At 45.3% G+C, this 19,344-nt stretch overlaps 1 protein-coding gene across 1 annotated transcript in view; it reads right to left on the reverse strand.

Moving 5' to 3' along the window:
- Positions 1–19,344, reverse strand: part of ADAM12 (ADAM metallopeptidase domain 12) — a 736,937-nt gene that overhangs the window by 320,473 nt on the left and 397,120 nt on the right. The window contains exon 7 of the mRNA XM_088452195.1: positions 4,054–4,119. Coding sequence (XP_088308321.1) covers positions 4,054–4,119 — 66 coding nt within the window. The remainder of the gene's footprint in view (positions 1–4,053; positions 4,120–19,344) is intronic.

Raw genomic sequence — 19,344 nt, forward strand, 5'->3', positions numbered from 1 at the left:
GGAGGGTTAGGATTACTCACTAAGGCGGGAGGGTTAGGTTTAGGGAGCGGGGAGGGGGAGGTTAGGTTCAGGCACTAGGGGGGGAGAGTTAGGGTTAGGCACCAAATAGAGAGGGGTAGGGAGAGGGGGAGGGGGAGGTTAGGTTCAGGCACTAGGGGGGGAGAGTTAGGGTTAGGCACCAAATAGAGAGGGTTAGGGAGAGGGGGAGGGTTAACATACTGACCAACAAGTGTCAGTATGTTAACCCTGTCAGGATTCCGACCGCAAGGATCCCGGCATCGGGATTCTGACCGCAAGGATCCCAACTGTTGGTATTTCATACCGATTCCGTTCAAACACCTGCCCAAGCTCCATAGTTACTGTTGCTACAGCTCTTCATTAATAAACAGCAATGAGGCCAGTGGATTGAATACTTCCTAAGTATATACGCCACCATGACTGTTTATCTACATGCCTCTTCCCTGCAGGGGGATTGCCAATATGTCCAAATGGCCAAAACCCACAGACCTACAGTATTTATATAACTTGTATTGGCTCCTGCTATGCTCATGATTACAACACTAACAAATGGTGATAGTTCTGTGTATCATACTGGTGTAGTGTAGTGATGCAATAATATAAAAAAGGTTGCTGTAAATCAACTCAAAATAAATGGAAAAGAAAAAGTAATACATTTGTAAAATAACTCAGGGCACTATGTCAGGAGCTCTGCAGTGTATACCCTTCACTGAGCCGAGTTATAGACCATCGTACGGTGAGCTCCGGTATGGCTTTATCATACAACATATCCGTCAGTCAATTTATTTAGCGCAGAACCTCCAGCAACACGTTAAATACACAACACTTTACATTTAAATAGATTTTGGCTTGTGAGTCAGAAACGCATCTATACTGTACCTTACAGAGAAGATATTTACATTTCATACCCCTCTCCAGCACTCAGCAGCATAACTCCAATAATTGTATTCAACGTTATATATTCATAAGATGTACATTACACGGGCAAATGCAATTACGCTGTTGTTATACTTTTATACATTATTGATTTTTCTCTCCCGTGCGGAGAAGACAAATCTGACAGGTAGATTCTGTTCACTGGCTAAAAAAGTTGCCATTCATTGTAAGTCTAATGAGGTATCTAAATTTATCTTATTACACAGAGACCTGAAGCGAGTCTTTTTGCATTCAAAACCATGCAAGACAGTTAAAGCCTCAGATTTGTGATAACAGAAGAACTGACATCGATTTTATAGGTGTGTTTTGCCAAAAATATTATTTTGCACGCCCTCAAAAATCCTGGTTATAGTAAGAATAATTTGGCTTCAGCGTTAGGAGCCTCTGATCACTACGTTGCACTTATTGGGACCTGCTCTAGTAAAGACTCAATCAATGATTTGCCACTTACCTCAATTGCCCTCCTCCCGTGGTAGCACTGCCCCTGTCATATGCAACACTGCCCTCCTCTCTAATTGTCATCTCCTGCTACTATGAACATTCTGATGATCTGATTGGCTGTGTGCGAACATTCTGTTAATCTGATTGGCCATGTGCAAGCATTCTGACTATCTGATTGGCTATGTTCAAGCATTCTGTTGATCTGATTGGCCATGTGCGAACATTCTGTTGACCTGATTGGCCATGTGCGAACATTCTGTTGACCTGATTGGCCGTATGTGAACATTCTGTTGATCTGATTGGCCATGTGTTAATATTCTGATGATCTGATTGGCTATGTGTGAGCATTCTGTTGATCTGATTGACCCTGTGTGAAGAGTCTAATGGGCTACACTATGAACTTTCCAATGCACAGTTTTTCCTGTCCCTTAAACTTGTTCTATTTGCCCTCCTATTTTCTTCCTTTGGTGATTAAGGTCACTTTAATGTGACAAATGCTGTTCAAATTAACACAAATCTAACAGAAATAATGACAACTATAGAAAAAATAGGGGCCATAAAAAAACATAATTTGCAATCTAAAAAAATAGCATTGAACGATAGTATATTTCAGCCCATATATAGAACTCCAGATGCGTTACGGTCAGCAACAGTAGCATATGCGCCCAATTTACACCAGGCACACATCACGCCCATGTTGTAAACCATTTTATGTGCAACAAACACTTTCACTAATTTGTATCAAATGACGTTTTTGCTATTGGGCCCCCCTAGTTCTAATTCACCTCTGTTCCCGGGATGCAGCCAGGAAGCCGACGGCCGAAGTGCCCATCGCCGGCTTCCCGACTGTCAAATCCCGGCAAGGTACTAATGACAGGCGTCGAAATCCTGACGCCTGTCACTAGACCTACGCCGGGAGCCCGAAGCCCGGCATACCGAATGAAGGTAAGCCGGGCGCGGACAGCACTGGGGGGGAGAGTTAGGTTTTAGGGCATCCCGGGGGGATTTAGGATTAGGCACCCCCTGGGGGGGTTAGGTCTAGGCTAGGGGAAGGGGGGGTTATTGTTAGGCACCCCCGTGGGGAGGTTGGGGTTAGGCACACCCCGGGAGACTTAGGCATAAGCTGCGGGAAGGGGGGGGGTTAGGTTTAGGCACTAGGGGGGGAGGTTAGGGGTGGGCACCCCTAAGGGAGGGTTATGGTAGAGGGTAGGGTTAGGGGTACTTACCAAAATCAGCTGTCGGGATCTTAATCCCTGCCGAGCTTCCGCTGTCAGGATTTCAACCGTAATTGAATACCGAATGCGGTAGGTATTGCATACTGATTCCCTGCTCCCTGACCAGCTTTCATTTTTTGTATTTGGCGGCTGATAATGGTTATTGTGTTGGCTATTGGAGTGGGAAAGAACAGAAGGTCATCAGTCCAGAAGCAATACTTTAAGTTTTCGGTGCACTCACCTTTGTTGACTGGTTTTTTGGCCGGACCACCCTGATGAGGACTACGCCATCACCCTACTGGGTGGGAAGTCAAGATTGTCTGTGTTTGATCTGTGCTTGTGCACCTAGGGTGGTGTGTGCCTACAATGTATGCTGTTGTTAGCTTTTCATGCATTGTTGGACTGCGCTGATTCTGGCCGTCCTTTCACTACCACCATACTCATTTAGTTTTTAAATAGCTAACAGTTTTCTGCCAAAAAAATCAAGTCATAGGAGAATATTTACTAAAGTGCGGGTTTTTAGAAGTGGAGATGTTGCTCATAGCAACCAATCAGATTCTAGTTATCATTTATCTAGCACCTTGTAGAAGATAATAGCTAGAATCTGATTGGTCGCTATGGGCAACATCTCCACTTCTAAAAACCCGCACTTTAGTAAATATACCCCTCAATGTCTTTTACTTATTATTACGGTTTGCTATTTATTTGATATACACACATGACACCCCCCCCCCCCCCCCCAGCCAATAGGAGGATTAGTGAATGAACTCTGCAAAATCTGCATGGGTGCATAGGTGTACTACTCACTCTGCACCAGCCCCACATTATGTAGGGCCAGGGGCATTTCTAGAGAGGAGGGGGCCCGTGTGCATTCTCCGACACAGGCCCCCTCCTCTCCGTCCGGCGGCCGGCAGCGCACTTAGCTGTGTGCGGCCAGAGCCGGAGTCTATAATGTATGCACAGGTCACCGGGAAAATGACCGCGGTGGCCATTTTCCCTGTACTGCGCATGCGCAAACGACGGGAAAATGGCTGCGGCGGCCATTTTTCAGTCGTTTTACAGCGCGGAGAGGTAAGTAATATTATGGGTGTAGGGTGTGTGGTGCGGGGCCCCCCTGGACCCAGGGGCCCGTGCTCCCCGCACACCCTGCACCCATTATAGATACGCCCCTGTGTAGGGCTGTACTGGTATCAGAATTGCCCAAGAGTTTATGCACATCAAATGATCATTGGCCCAGAGCAGGGCAGTATATTGAAATCAGGCCCCCCCACCCCCCCCACCCCAGTGCCGCCATGCTAAAGTATCTCAGTGTACGGTGCCTTATAAAAAGCGTGTGTTCTGCAGCCTCCAGGATCCCATTGTCTGGAATGTATACAACCTATTCCGCACATTGTATATAAATATAGGAAAGGGAAAAAGCTGTCCAGATTTTCTCATTTCTTACCTCGCGATTATCAGCTACAATGACAAGTTCCACATACTTGGTCATCTTCAAAGTGTCTCTTTTGTGCTGCCAAAACAGATGATATAGTTTAGTATGAGTGTTATAAGCCGCAGCAGCTCATTTCCAGGCGAGGCTCTGGCTCTCTCCGAGACAGCGTCTCACAATTTAGGCTTCCAAATGTATTTTCTCACATCTCCAATATAAGAGAGCCCTTCTTTAGGTAATAGAAACAGAAAGCAGTAAGGCAGGATGGGTGGGCACTGGGCTCCTGATGTTCTATCGCTCTTATATGGGGTTTCAGGATATTTATGGCAGGTAATCACACTTTCATGAAAACAAATCTGCTGTAACACTATACTTGTGACCGGTTACCACTTCTAAACTAAAAGATTTGTTGCAATAAAAGAAAAATATCTTTTTTTTTTTTTTGCAGAAACTCATTAAATCTAACTGAGGTAGGATAATAGCGCCATTAATTCCCTCTTTGTGTTCCCAGGAAAAGGTTATGTTTTATTAATAACTTCTTTTTTTTTTTAACTAATATTCACTGCCGCGCTTGATTATTTTAATCAAGACTAATTTATTCAAATTAATTTTTTTGTTTCTAATATGAGAAGGTGAAAATTATGTAGTTATAAAACTCCTTCATAATACTGGATACTGCATACCCATTGTTTGCGCACAGACAGACATTCTGGTGATATAAGTAATATTTATAAGAATGCAGCATAATGAATGGACTAAGGGGGGTGATTCAGCAGTGCTCGCCAATGTGTGCCTGCACGCGGATCCACGATAGTTGGGAATATGGGCCTGATTCAGAGCCGCTCGCTCTGAATCAGGGCCGGGCTTTTTTATTTTTGGAGCGGCCTCTCGGCCGCTCTCATAGCTATGGGTGATCACCCACAGCTATAGCGAGCGGCCATGATGATGGTCGCGATGGTCAAGACCATCGCGACCATCGGGCTTGCGTCGAGACCCTTGTGGTAGGGTCTCGTTCATCACAAGCCCCAGAGAGCTTTCGGCTCTAACAGAGCCGGAAGCTCTCCACTGACATCACTTGTGATGTCAGTGGGGCCGCCCCCAGATGGTAAACGTTCTCATGGGAACGCCTCCATTTGGGCAGCCGCCCACCAAAGGGGGCGAGCTGTCACTCAACATCGACAGCTCGCCCCTTTGGTGCGAGACCCGGAGTGACGGATTGCCCGTTGCTAGCCGGGTCTCGCGCACGCGCACGACAGAGCTGGCTCCGTCGTGCGCATGCGCTGTGGGCCACCATCGACCCGGTTGCGAGCGCTCTGCGCTTGCGACTGGGTCTGAATCATGCCATTGTGCACAGGACATTTCACTCCCTCCTTCCGGGAGGGAGCTGTCGGGCCTTCTCTGCGGGGGATGGGTTGTGGTAAAAAGGGAAGTGGCCCGGCGATGATGCTTATTTGGGGGCGGGGCATGAGTTGTGACATCGCGATCGCGTCATCATGGCTAAGCCCCCTCTTCTCAATGCCGTTATTAATGGCATTGCGCAGCAGGGGGCGGGGCCACGGTGACGCGATTCAGCGCGAATCGCATAACCGGCCCCTCCGCTGCCGGGATTTATACTGTTAAGTGCAGTGGGGGGCGGACGGTTCACTGGGGCCCAGGAGGCTTGCCTGCCTTTCCGGGGGGCCGGGAGCGGTACCCGATTTTCAGGAGGCTCCCGACCGAATCAGGAGGGTAGGCAAGTATGCATAGGATCTGTTCTGTACCTGCGCAGAACGGGTCCTGCATGATCGCACGCAGAGCGGTAGTAGAGTGATTGACAGTCTGGTGCCATTTGTGGGTTGGGAGGGGGCGGTGATGGCCTCCATTCCCCAATACAGAGGCATGTCACCACTTTTTGGAGGGAGGGAAGAGGCCAGGATCTGGCCGCTTTGTCGCATTTGCGGTGGCCGGCTTGTGTGACCCATGGGCCACTCAGCCGGCTGATGGGATTGCAGATTATCCGATGCTGCTTCCTTGGACTGCTGCATTACCATAATAGTGCGGTCGCAGCTGCTACCATATTAGCAGCTGTGATGGCACTTCCGTCCCCTGCTGAATCACCACCTAGGACAGAGGTTCCCAAACTGGGTGTCCTGGCATCCTGGAGTGTCGTGGGGCACTTGCAGAGGTGCCAGTGCTGTTTGGTGATCCAGGACCAAATCAAATATTTGGTCAATGTTATTGGTAACCAGCAACATTGGTTTTGCCTGCAATAAAATACATTATGTAGACAAACAGAAACGCAAGCCTGTCCACCAGCATCACAGAACTGGATGACAGATAAGCACTTACTAATCATCTTTGCTGAATTTTTAATTAGAAATTTTTGGCCTAGGGGTTGCTGTGAAGAAAATTATGATACTCTACATTCAAGAAAGTTTGAGAACCGGACTAGGAGACAATTGCCGCTGTGATGATACTATCTCATGGTATAATGAATATTTTTTCTGAAAATGACAGCTTCCTCCTTCAAGTATATATTAATTAAACACTAGGGGGCCTATTCGTGATGTTAATCATCGGGGTGCGAACGGACCCCGATAAATAACATTCTAACTCGTCGCGGAATCCAGAGCAATTCATCATTGCCCCGGCGCGGCGGCAGCTGATGCCCCTTTTCGGATCTGAGGATAGTGAATGCTACTGCACTCAGGCTCTGAAATATTGTATTTTTAGAGCTTGATAAATTCTGTCCCTATACTAGTGTATGGGGACAGCGGGCTATTCCGCCAGAGGAAGGTAAGTAGGAGATACCTGTGATACTAGTGTATGAGGGCAGCGGGCCATTCCGCCAGAGGAAGGTAAGTAGGGGATATCTGTGATACTAGTGTATGGGGACAGCGGGCCATTCTGGGAGAGGAAGGTAAGTAGGAGATATCTGTGATAAGAAATTGTATGGGGACAGCGGGGCCATTCCGGGAGAGGAAGATAAGCAGGAGATATCTGTGATACTAGTGTATGGAGACAGTGGGCCGTTTCCGGGAGAGGAAGATAAGCAGGAGATATCTGTGATACTAGTGTATGGGGACAGCGGGCCATTCCACCAGAGGAAGGTAAGTAGGAGATATCTATGATACTAGTGAATGGGGACAGTGGGCCATTAAGGGAGAGGAAGGTAAGTAGGAGATATCTGTGATACTAGTGTATGGGGACAGCGGGTCATTCCGGGAGAGGAAGGTAAGTAGGAGATATCTGTGATACTAGTGTATGGGGACAGCAGGCCATTCCGCAAGAGGAAGGTAAGGAGGAGATATCTGTGATACTAGTGTATGGGGACAGCGGGCCATTCCGGGAGAGGAAGGTAAGCAGGAGATATCTGTGATACTAGTATATGAGGACAGCGGGCCATTCCGGGAAAGGAAGGTAAGTAGGATATATCTGTGATACTAGTGTATGGGGACAGCGGGCCATTCCGGGAAAGGAAGGTAAGTAGGATATATCTGTGATACTAGTGTATGGGGACAGCGGGCCATTCCACAAAAGGAAGGTAAGCAGGAGATATGAATTGCAGATGAAAATGTTCATTTTCATCTGTTTTTGTAAAAATTAAGTGATGATGAATAGGCCCCTAAGGGATCTATTCATCATCACTTAATGTAAACAAAAGTGGGTGAAAATTAAGAGTTTCACCTACAGTTGTATAAATTTAATATTGGAGCCATTCTTGATAAAGGTAACACAAGAGATATCACCGATATCTCCTGCTTACCTTTCTTTCCCAATGTGGCCCGCTGTTCCCATACCCTAGTATAACCGATATCTCCTGCTTACCTTCCTCTGGCGGAATGGCCCGCTGTTCCCATACCCTAGTATCACAGATATCTCCTGCTTACCTTCCTCTGGCGGAATGGCCCGCTGTTCCCATACACTAGTATCACCAATATCTCCTGCTTACCCTTCTCTTCTGATGTGGCCTTCTGTCCCCATACACTAGTATCACCGATATCTCCTGCTTACCTTTCACTTGCGATGTGGCCCGCTGTCTTCATACACTAGTATGGGGACCTAAATTAATCAGAGCTTGACAGTGGGAACATTCACCATCTACAGATGGCGTTTGTTCCCGCTCCACCTCTGTCCGGCTCCTTCAGACTCGGCAGTGCTAATTGTCACTGCTACTTTTGTAGCAATGAAAGGATTCGTGGAGAGAGCTGATTTTCCACGCCAGAGCAACAATTGATGGAATGTTAATTCTCGGGGGATGCCCAACTCCTGATAATTAACATAATGAATAGGCCCCTAAGTGAGCCACAGTGTTTACAGGTACCATAATGGCTCCCATTTACTTAGAATCAAGCTGTTTTTATGAAAGTAGGGGAAACCAAGTTTATAGTTAAAACAAACAAGAAAAGAAACAAATGACTGGTGCTGAGTGGCTCTGTTAGATTAGTGCCAATTAAAAAAATGATAATAAAGTAACATTAAATAATAATTAAATAGTCAGACTGTGTAGAGTCACTGCAGCAGCATTAGAAGGATTATGCCTAATCCTGAATAGATCCAAAACATTAACAAAGAGCCGTGCAAAGCAAACCACATGTATTCATTAATAAAAGTGAGCTGAACGAGCTGTATTAAAAAAAAAAAACCTTTAACAGCCCAAAAACTACACAAGCAATAAACATATAGATAAATTGCAAAGTGGAATTCTGCTGATGAGCAACGGAATGGAGACTTTTAGAGTAATTACTCCTAACAGATTGCATAGTGGGGAGTGTAGTCCATAATAGCACAAAACCAATAAGCGTTTTCCAATGGGAGTCAGATCTGTGCCTGAGATCAGCAATCAATAAACACTTTGCTGCAGGTGATTAAGTGTCTCTTTGTTATGGAATAGAATACTGAAGGTTTGACAAAGTTGGTAATCAGCAGAAATAAATAATAATTAGGTACTGGATTCTGGAAGAACGCACCTCCGCACAGGTTCTCAAACTTGGTCCTCAGGACCCCAGTGCATGTTTTCCAGGTCTCCTCACAGAATCACAAGTGAGATAATTAGCTCCACTTGTGGATCTTTTAAAATGCGTCAGCAAGTAATGATTACACCTGTGCAGTTGCTGGCTGACCTGGAAAACATGAACCGTGTGGGGACTTGATTACCGAGTTTGAGAACCCCTGGTATACAGTATCCAGCCCTTAGTAAGAGATCTGTTAGCAGTGAGTACCGCACTTCATTCATGCAGTCCCAGGCTGGTTACTGAATGCACGTGACTCCAAGGTCCACTCGCAGTGTGCAAAAAAACTTTCAGCAGTAGATAACTCCTTAGTAGCAGATACCTGGTGAGATTCTGGTGTCCACCGGTCCTAGACAAACTGGGGATATCCAGTCCGTCCAGCGGATCAAAAAGATGTAGAACTAGTCAGTGCCGGCTAGTGAGGTGGCTCTCAGGCTACTCCCAGGAACAGTATGACTGAGACACGTCAATGAATAAAGTGTGGTACTCACTGTTAACGGATCCGTTACTAAGGGCTGGGTATACTGGGCCTGATTTAGAGGTGCATGTAGTTGCCGCCGCCGCTGCATCTTTTTGTGGAGCCGTGGTAGCGATAATGTACAAATGCTACTTTCTGTCTTCTCCACGTGTTCTATCGTGCACCTGCAAGCACTGTGATGCCTACTTTCAGCATTGTTGCACGCTGTAACACCACCGGTGATTCTTAACATTGGTGCAGCATCGATACTTGGGGTTCCGGACTATAGATATCAATAAATAGGTCAACAATGTCTAGAATCTCTAGTTAGACACCAGATGTTAGACAGTCAATATGTCGACTAGGACAAAAGGTCGACACACTAAAGGCCGGCATGTAAGAAGGTACAAATGGTCGACATGGTCAAAAGGTCGACATGAAGATGGTTGACACACAAGTGGTTGACATGATTTGTTTTGATTTTTAGGGTTAGGGGAAGGCACTTATCGGAGGGTTAGGCACTTACCCCGACGTTTAGGGTTAGGCACCTGGAGGAAGGGTTAGATACTTATGGGAGAGTTAGGGTTAGGCACTAGAAGGGACGGTTAGGGTCAGACACCTACCCTGACGGTTAGGGTTAGGCACCAGGAGGGAGGGTTAGGGTGAAGATTAGGGCTAAAAAACAAAAAAAAGCATGTGTCAACCATTTTCATGTTGACCCTTTAACCCTGATGACCATTTGTACCTGTCGACCTTTAGTGTGTCGACACTATGTCACTGTCATATTTTTGTTCAAGTCAGAGCCGTAACAAGATTTTTTGTTGCCCTGTGCCAGAAAGAGCATTGGTGCCCCTCTATTTTACAAAAGGAACATAACGCACATGAAAAAGGGGCATGGCCTCAATGGGAAGGGCCAGGATAGAGATAGGGGAGGTTAGAAGATGCTGGGGATAAAATAAGGGGAATATTCAAGCCCTGGTCCTAGTCGTCTGATTGACTGTCTAACATCTGGTGTCTATCTAGACATTGTCTACCTTTTTACCGTCTATCTGTGAATCCACACCCCGATACTTGCATCTGCCCTATGGCAGCTGCAGTGCAGTGTCTGCACAAGAACATGGACTCCGTGGTTGCGGCTCTACGTATGAGAAAGCAGCCGCATTTACTGACACGCCCCCCCGACACTCCCATCGCACGCCCCGACACTCCCATAACACGCCTCCCCGCCCCCCCCGACACTCCCATAACACGCCCCGATACTCCCATCATATGCCCTGACACTCCCATAATGCGCCCCCGACACTCCCATAACACGCCCCGATACTACCATCACATGCCCAGACACTCCCATAACACGCCCCCGACACTCCCATCGCACTCCCCGACACTCCCATAACACGCCCCGATACTCCCATCATATGCCCTGACACTCCCATAACGCGCCCCGACACTCCCATAACACGCCCCCCGACACTCCAATAACACGCCCCTGACACTCCCATAGCACGCCCCTGACACTCCCATAACACGCCCCTGCAATGGATTTTTCTTCATTCACTTCGGCCACCTCCCAGTAACCGCCCAGGAACGCCCAAGGTTTATCCCACGCCATCTCTGATACCAGCAGTCCCTGAAACGCAACAGTGCATTTGTGCATACACTCAGGGTACCGCATGTGCCATAGGGGTTTTCAGAATAGTTCGCGAATGTGCAGTAGAAAATAACTGCACAACTACTGTACAGTACGTAAGCATTGTCATTGTGTGCAGTTACTGTGCACCTCTGACACCCACTATCTCTGCCAGGAGAGACACTCCTCCAGAATCCGAGACACTAATTGTTATTCATTTCTGCTGATTGATGACGTTGTCAAAGCTTTAGTATTATATTTCATTACAGTGTGACGATTAAATCACCTGCGGCAAGGTGTTTATAGATTGGAACTTTTATTTGGTTTGTGCTGTTATGGACTACACTGCCCACTATGCAAACTGTTAGGAGTAATTAGTCTAATTGTTCATTCGATCGCTCATTAGCACAATTCCACTGTGCAGTTTATCTATATGTTATTTCATGTTTATTGTTTTTTATCACGATCACTGTTATAGTGTCATTTTTGGGCTATTAGAAGTTTTTTTGTTAATATGCTGTAGCTCTTTCAGCTCACTCTTAGTAAAAACAAACCAAACTAAATTTTTTTTTTCCTCTTTATCTAATTCACAAATGTCCAAGTTTTAAAGCCGCAATGCTAGTAGCACAGGTTTAGCAGATTTAATTTAGCCAAATTGACTCCATTTAGTTTTTTGACACGAAAAAAAAATGACAAATTTTTCTTGCGCAGGTTCCCGTTATAAAAAGTGTTTTCACCAATTTCAAGTACGTGAACTGGCAATGATAAAGATCCTTTCTTTTTACTATAACTTTCTTTCCTGAACTCAGCTTATAATGTATATCACGCATTGTGGGACGATCTGGCTCGCCTCCTGCTGCCAGCCCGCTCTCTCCCATACCTAACAACTTTTACTGGTCTGTTGTCTCGGTTGTCCAAGAATTCTGATAGATTCCTGCAGTATTCCAAGTTCACCTTAGATTACTTACAGATTGCAGACATGGGAGCTGATCTGCATCCGGATTTCGCACTCATGTTGTCTCCCTTCCATGTAGGAAAGGTGAGGACTTGAGAAATTCAGAAAAGAATACAAAGGTCGATCGCTTATTTACTTTTCTATTTTCTGCTGCCTGCCACCTCCCTCCTGAGATGGAGATAGCATTAATAGGATTGCAGCGAAGTGTCGTGATCCATCTTCGATAAAATTCCCCATGAATCGCATGCGGAAGCTAAAGATGGAGGTAGCCGGTAAAAGCTGTCTCCAGCGATACCCAGCGCTAGCTATCGCTAGCCAACGGGTTATTTTATTTCCATAGGGAGAAGCACTTTCTGAGAGAATTATAATTTTATGGCTGAAACTGGATGGAAAAAAAAGACATTTGTGTACATACCTACAGAGGCATGATACATATATATGCAATTTACTGTAACTATATTTACCATTTGCCATATCCTTATACTTTATACTAGTGTAATGTTTCCAGGCCCGGACTGGCAATCTGGGAATTCTGCCATTAGCCACAAAGCCTTTTGGCATTTTCCACAGATAGTTGCAGCAAGCTGGACTGGCTTCCAAAAATGTTTTACAAAAATTTCTAGACCTGAGTGAGTCTCTCATGAGCTAATGCAATGCAAAGCCTGAACTGGGCCTCTACTGGCTCCCACTAAACAAGGCTATGTACTGAAGATCATGAGGTATTAAAGTATACTTAATCAGTACTTAGAAGGCTAAGGGGCAAATTTATCAAAAAATATTTTGCTGGATATCCCCCAAAAACATTTTCGCATTAGCGATCACATTACTTTTACACATTGCAGAGATGCCTCCTATCAGAGCCCCTGTCCTTGCATGCAAACCTGCCGACTTTGCTGCTACATCCTCCAGGAGGGGCAGCCGGGGAAGGACAGAGGGGGCGTGACGGGCGCAAAGGTGGATTGAGCAGGGGGCCTGGCAGCACGATTACATCACCGTGGCCACACCCCCCTATGCAGGGCCGAAAAAATAGGCATTGTATAGAGTTGGGGCTGCAATGACACGATTCAGTGTGAACCGCATCATTGCCCTCCTCCCCCAAGGACCGCCCACTTGTCCTCTGTAAGTGGGTGTCCGCGAGGTGCGTGCGGCCAGGCTAAAGGCAGTTTTGGGAGACTTGCCCACTATTCCAGATGGCCGGGAGCACCACACGATTTACAGGAGCCTCCCGGCCGTTCAAAGAGAGTAGGCAAGTACAGTATACCTGCATGTGAATATTAATACATCCAGGCAGTACTTAGCGGGAAATGTACTGTATTGAGTCTTCTGAAAAGGTGAGAAGTGGACAAGTTGTCCATAGCAACCTGGTAGCTGCTACCTATCAGTTTACAGAAGTACTTTATAAATGCTAGCTAGAAGCTGATTGGTTGCTATGGTAACTTTTCCACATCTCTTAGAACACTTAATACATACCCCTTTTAATATCTTATTGCCACTAATAAGCAACGGTAAGAAATTATAATAACTGGGTCCAGATAAATACCCCCCTATACTGTATCCATTTATTTTGTAAACACCCGACTGAGTAATATAACTGTAATGCTGCCCATCCACTAGGTGATTAAACCTAGCGATGGAGCGATAACAACGGTCGTTATCACTTCATCACTTGGTAATCGCCCCGCAAATCGGGCAGTAAAAGGTTAAAAACTACCAGCGATGCGCGCACCCGCTGGTCGTTTTTAACGTCAATCATCACCCGAACATGACGGTCAACCTGATGACCGCCGTCATGGTTGCCATGTTCGGGGATGATTGATCTGCATGTTCAGTGTATGCAGTGTCTGAACGTTCAGTGTATGCACCCCACGGGAGACGACGGCGTCGTAATCGTGCCGTCGTCTCCCGCATCGCCTAGTGGATGGGCAGCTTAAGGCACCTCACAACCTAAGATTAACCTCTGCATCCTGTGATAGACCCAGTTGCCTGTTATAATGCTGTGTGTGGTATTATACCTCCCTTGCTCTCAAGCCAAAGCCACCTCTGTCTTACAATAATCGCTGCAGTATTAGCTCAGTTCCAAGTATAAAGGTGAAATGAGGTCTAGGAAATAGTGTAGCTTAAAATATGCATGTCACTGGCCATTAGTATGCTCAGTGCAGGAACATCCAACACGGAACAGAAAATCCTCTCTGACTGGGACATAAATGTGCCTTCAATTAAAACCACCCGTCACTCTTTATGGTAAAACAAGCATTAGAGACTTGAGCAAAGAAACAATAAAAGATTGATAATTCTGTTCTCCGTTTACCATCATTGAAGGCTGGGGCAGACAATAATAAATCTTCTGAGCTTTTTTATTTTTTTTATTTCTTCTGCAAATATTCATGGCAATAATGTTTGTTTTTGTTATAGGACTTCAAAAACATTTTTCAGAGATAACATGACTGATATTCTTACTGCATCGTTGTTTTTATAGGTCCTTCCTACAAATCAATCCTTTTTATGTGGCAGGCATGCATTAATATTATTGTGATTCTAAGGGGCCCAACCCTGGAATATTTCACATTTGTTTTTGAAGGCACATGTTTTTGGATCACACGATGACAAGATCCCAGGGACAGCGGCTTAAGGGAGATCTCCCCTCATGTTTAATCGCATCATTGAAATCCCCGAACTGATAATAAGATTATATTACAAACATTGTTATTTATTTTGCCTTACAGTTGGTGCTTTATCTTCGTCCACTTTCTCTCCTAAGCTTAATACATCTACCCCCGAGTCTTTTGCCAGTTGCACTTCTACAACTTTAAGCAAATGCCGCTAAAAAGACCTTTAGCGTTAATGCGCAAGGACTGAGACGCCAACTTTTAACTTTCGTAGACACTGAAATACCTCTTGGTGCGTCATTTAGACGCCACCATCGGCTGCACCATCGGAACTTGCACCAGACCTACGTTAGGTGCAGAATATCAGCATGGGTATGCCCTTCTATGTGAGCGATTAAGCATCTGTGTACGCAAACACTTCAGCGCCACGGCCGAGACACTCCCATAACACGCCGATAAGACGAACCATGTTCTGTGCGTCTGAATAGCCGCCTCCTAGTCACAGTCCAGGAATGTCCAGTGCATTTTCAATGCATGCCTGCGTCTGCAGTCGTAACTGCTACTCTGTACGAACACAATCAGGATGCATGCGTGGTGTGACGTAGCAGTGTGCGCAATAAAAAAGAAAAAAAACTGTTGAACTCCGTGGAACAACATCTGTATTGCGTGCGGCGTAGAATCAGTGACTTGGCTTCCACTTGTAAAAAGATTTATATCAAATATGTTTCATCAATTGGGGGGGATGTGATTTAAAAAAAAAAAAAAAAAACACCTACTAATGAATAAATATGAAATTATGGCTCTTTTTGAAAATGCTTCCGCATTGACTGTGTGGGATATTTCTCGTTGGAGAGCAGCAGAGAATTGTTCTCTTACGGCTCTGATTTAGATACCACCAGTAAGAGCCAAAGGATTTATGGTGCCTCTCATTTTATTTGTTAGATGCGTTTAAGTATTGTTCTCTAGCACAATAAAATGTCACATCTGATCAGTTAAACTGCCAAGATCAAAAAAGCTTCACGCGGTCTGTGTGAAGCAACATAAACTGCTTAAAGAAATCTTGAAAGGTTGAACTACGGCAGGGATTGGAAACCTGTGGCCAGGGTTGGACTGGCCCACAGGGGTAAAGGGGAAATCCCGGTGGGCCCCAGGTTCCAGACCTCAAATTATACATTGTTGCTCTATTAGATCATGATGGTGAGTTATCTGGTGGAGCAGAACCACTGATCAATATGGGTGATTGGTTCCCTTCTATAGAATCTACACCTATTGATTAGCCAAGCATTTTGGGTGACTGACCACACCCCCTCTGATGAATAACCACACCCCTTAAGCATGGGCCCCTACCACTGCATTCCCCGGTGGGTCCTTCATGCCCCAGTCCGACACTGCCTGTGGCTGTACAGGTGTAGGATGACGGTAGACTCTTCCAGCCCCTACAGTGCATGCTGGGACTATCAGTTTAATTACAGCTAAGAAGGGATAACACTCTAATACTCCTTTCAGACTTAAACCCCGGCTTTAACCTAACACAGGACCTCATTCAGAGTCGGTCGCTGCGGCCGCACGGTCATACGCCACCGATGTTCGCTAAACTGCGCATGCGTAAAGTTTGCAAAGCGCGTGCGCAAACTAGCTGCTATGATCAGAAATTTCTCTCTCCTTGAACACAGCCAGGTCGGTAGTTTGAGTGACAGAATGAGGCGTTTGTGGGTGGTAACAGGGGAAGTTGCTTGAAAACGTCGGAGTGGAGATCCGAACGCAGGCGTGGCTAATTATGCGAACGGCGTTTTATGGGAGTGCATAATTAACAAAGTAGTGTCATGGCACACGTGACATGGGTGGTTTGTACACTGACCTGATCGTAGTGCTTAAGAGAGGTTATTGTCAACCTTAAGCTCTACGACCAGTTCCGATGGTTACCGATGGTCTCGATTAATCCTTATATGGCCGGAGATGACGTGTAATGCGTATGAGAAGGGGGCGTATTTTTTGTCTTACGGCCGCATCCTCCCCTTGGTCGGCCAGCTAACGATCCGATCTTAAGGACGCAACTTGCAAGTGCATCATTTGCATATCCGGCCCCTTTTCCTCACGACCGTGCGGCCACAACGACCGACTCTGAATGAGGTCCACAGTCCCTGGACATTGAGTTGAAGCCAGGGTTTCAGTACTTACCCTCTTTCACATCTGGATGATGGACCTAGTTTGTCACCCTTCACACTGGACCCAGGTCTTCCATCTAACAGTGGACGCTTGGAGATGGCGCCATCTCTAAGCACTACTGTGCCCGCCAATCAAGTCTTTTTATGCATGACCCGGGTCATCAAGACCCAGGTTATGCCTTTCAGACATAAGACGGGGCACTGACACTGGTTGGATTGCAGCGTTGCAGAACCGGGGCTGTCAAATCAGATCAGACCCTTTCAGACATAAGCAGGACTTGGGTCGGATTGCTGTTCCCAGGCAAATTCCCAGATTTTTGCTTATGTTTGAAAGGGGAATAAGTAAGGATAAACCTCTATTGAAAGAACCTGCACAGTTCAAATGTTTTCTATACCAGGAAGCACATATAGATAGGACCACGTGTGTTTATAGGGGTTGTCTACCTTCCAATGACTTTTATTTTTGGCTTCTACATGCAGTCATGCACCTTTTATAAATACATTGCTTAAGGCATTGTGTGTTTGTGTACCGTGTGTATAAATGTATGTAAACACTGTGCATTTGCATAAGCATCTCATATGTGTTTGTTTAAACATTGTGCATCGCGGCCGCTGGTCTCAATACCGGCAGGGGAATCCCGACAAGGGACTTAAGATAGGCGTCGAAATACTGATGCCTATCTTAAACCCGATGCCAGAACGCCGAAGGACGCCAGTTCGAAAGAGGTAAGTCCGGGGTGCCCTAGTGTTAGCCGGGAGCGTGGCTCCCATCCAAGTCCCTTAAACAGACAAACAATTGTTAAATCACCCTTTACTGAAATAAATACCCTGCAAATGCTCATTCAACAATTTTAAATACATTTTTTTAAAAGTCTTCTTTATTTATCATCTAATGGCCATGCCTTCTTATAATTCACAAAGTAATCACATTATTGTAATCTTTGGGAATTTGGTGTATTCATTGGGAAATGTTCTTTATTTGTAATCCAACTGTAACGTTTTCCAATCCACATATATAATATATAAAAAAAATCAATAGACAACGCAAACGGCTATGATAGGACCCCTGCCATAGAATGGTGGAATGTTTAACACTCTTTCTGTGATGTGATTGGCTAGCAGTGATGGGGGCCTCAGGGACTCCCTGTTTTGACCACAAATTAATCTTTATTGATGTGGGGGAAAAAAATATTTACCATTGTTCCAGAGCCTCATTCAAGTAAATTTTTCCATTTCTTTAATGGGGTTTCCTCATTAAGTGCACAACTCAATTCAAATGAATGGCCCATTGGAATGAATCATGGCATGAATGAACCATTGGAGTTAATGGGCAAAACACAGCACAATGCTGGTGTAACCACTCTTGTTTGATATAGACACAATGTTCTTTCGTAGAGATGAATAACATTTCTTAAGTGGAAATCATTGACTACACTGAAATGGAATAAATATAATCCAAGATGTCTCAACATAATGCACACACAGGTGAACACAAATGTATATGGACACAGAATATAATACATACAATTTTTTTACATAAAGCTGAATGCAGGTATAACATTTAAACACCAGTGGGCGATTCAATTCGGCACGAGATCCCAGAGGAGCCTTATGTGATGACACTCTGCAGGATGTTATCAGTAAGAAACATCACTTATATTTGCTTCTATCTCATTCCCCTGATTCTACACCACACATGTACATTATCAGGCAACATTGTTTATATCCATCTCTCTGACACAAGGCTGCACTCTGAATAAAATTATATCCATCGCATGTGACCTTCAAACACAATGAAAACAAACAACTCTGTCTCCTTAATGGAAAATATGTCTGAAAAGCATAAATTACGGCTAGATAGCAACAGCAGTGCATTCTGTAAGAATTGTAGGAGGCCACAAACTAACAGGCTATTTGTCAGCTGGAGGTAGGAAACCTCCCAACTAGAGATGAGTGGTTCGGTTTCCACGGAATTGAAAGGGACGTGCAGGAGATGCTGCCTATGGCCAGAAACATTTCTGGCCATTTTCAGCATTCAGCAACCGTATGTACAGTAGAAGATTGCAACGGCTACAAGAAAAGTTCAATTTACCATACCACCAACTGAAGCAGTGGAATTCTACCCTTTATATGCTTTAGCGAAAGGAGGAACAGCAACAAGCTATCCATGCCTACACAACAAGCCATGACGTATAGAGAGGAGGGGGAATGTACCTTACTCCAGCACACTGGAGAATGCACTCTGTTTAAGGCAAGCTACTGAAACCATTTCAAGTAATAACTGCCAGCTTGATTCAAGCGATTCCCTGTATGAAACTACTGGAAAAGCAGAAAGAGAAACTGAAGGAGGAGATGAAAGGAAGTGATTCCGCTAAGTATGTTGGACTTGTTGATAAACTTCTTTATTTGCTTCATTAGGACCAAAGAGTTGTCAAGATCTTGCAATTAGAGCACTACATTTTGACAACCATTCTTGATCCTAGGTTTAAGGTGTGTTTAATG

Source organism: Taudactylus pleione, unplaced genomic scaffold, assembly GCF_031769625.1.
Source record: "Taudactylus pleione unplaced genomic scaffold, aTauple2 ptg000034l, whole genome shotgun sequence".
NCBI classification, from domain to species: domain Eukaryota; kingdom Metazoa; phylum Chordata; class Amphibia; order Anura; family Myobatrachidae; genus Taudactylus; species Taudactylus pleione.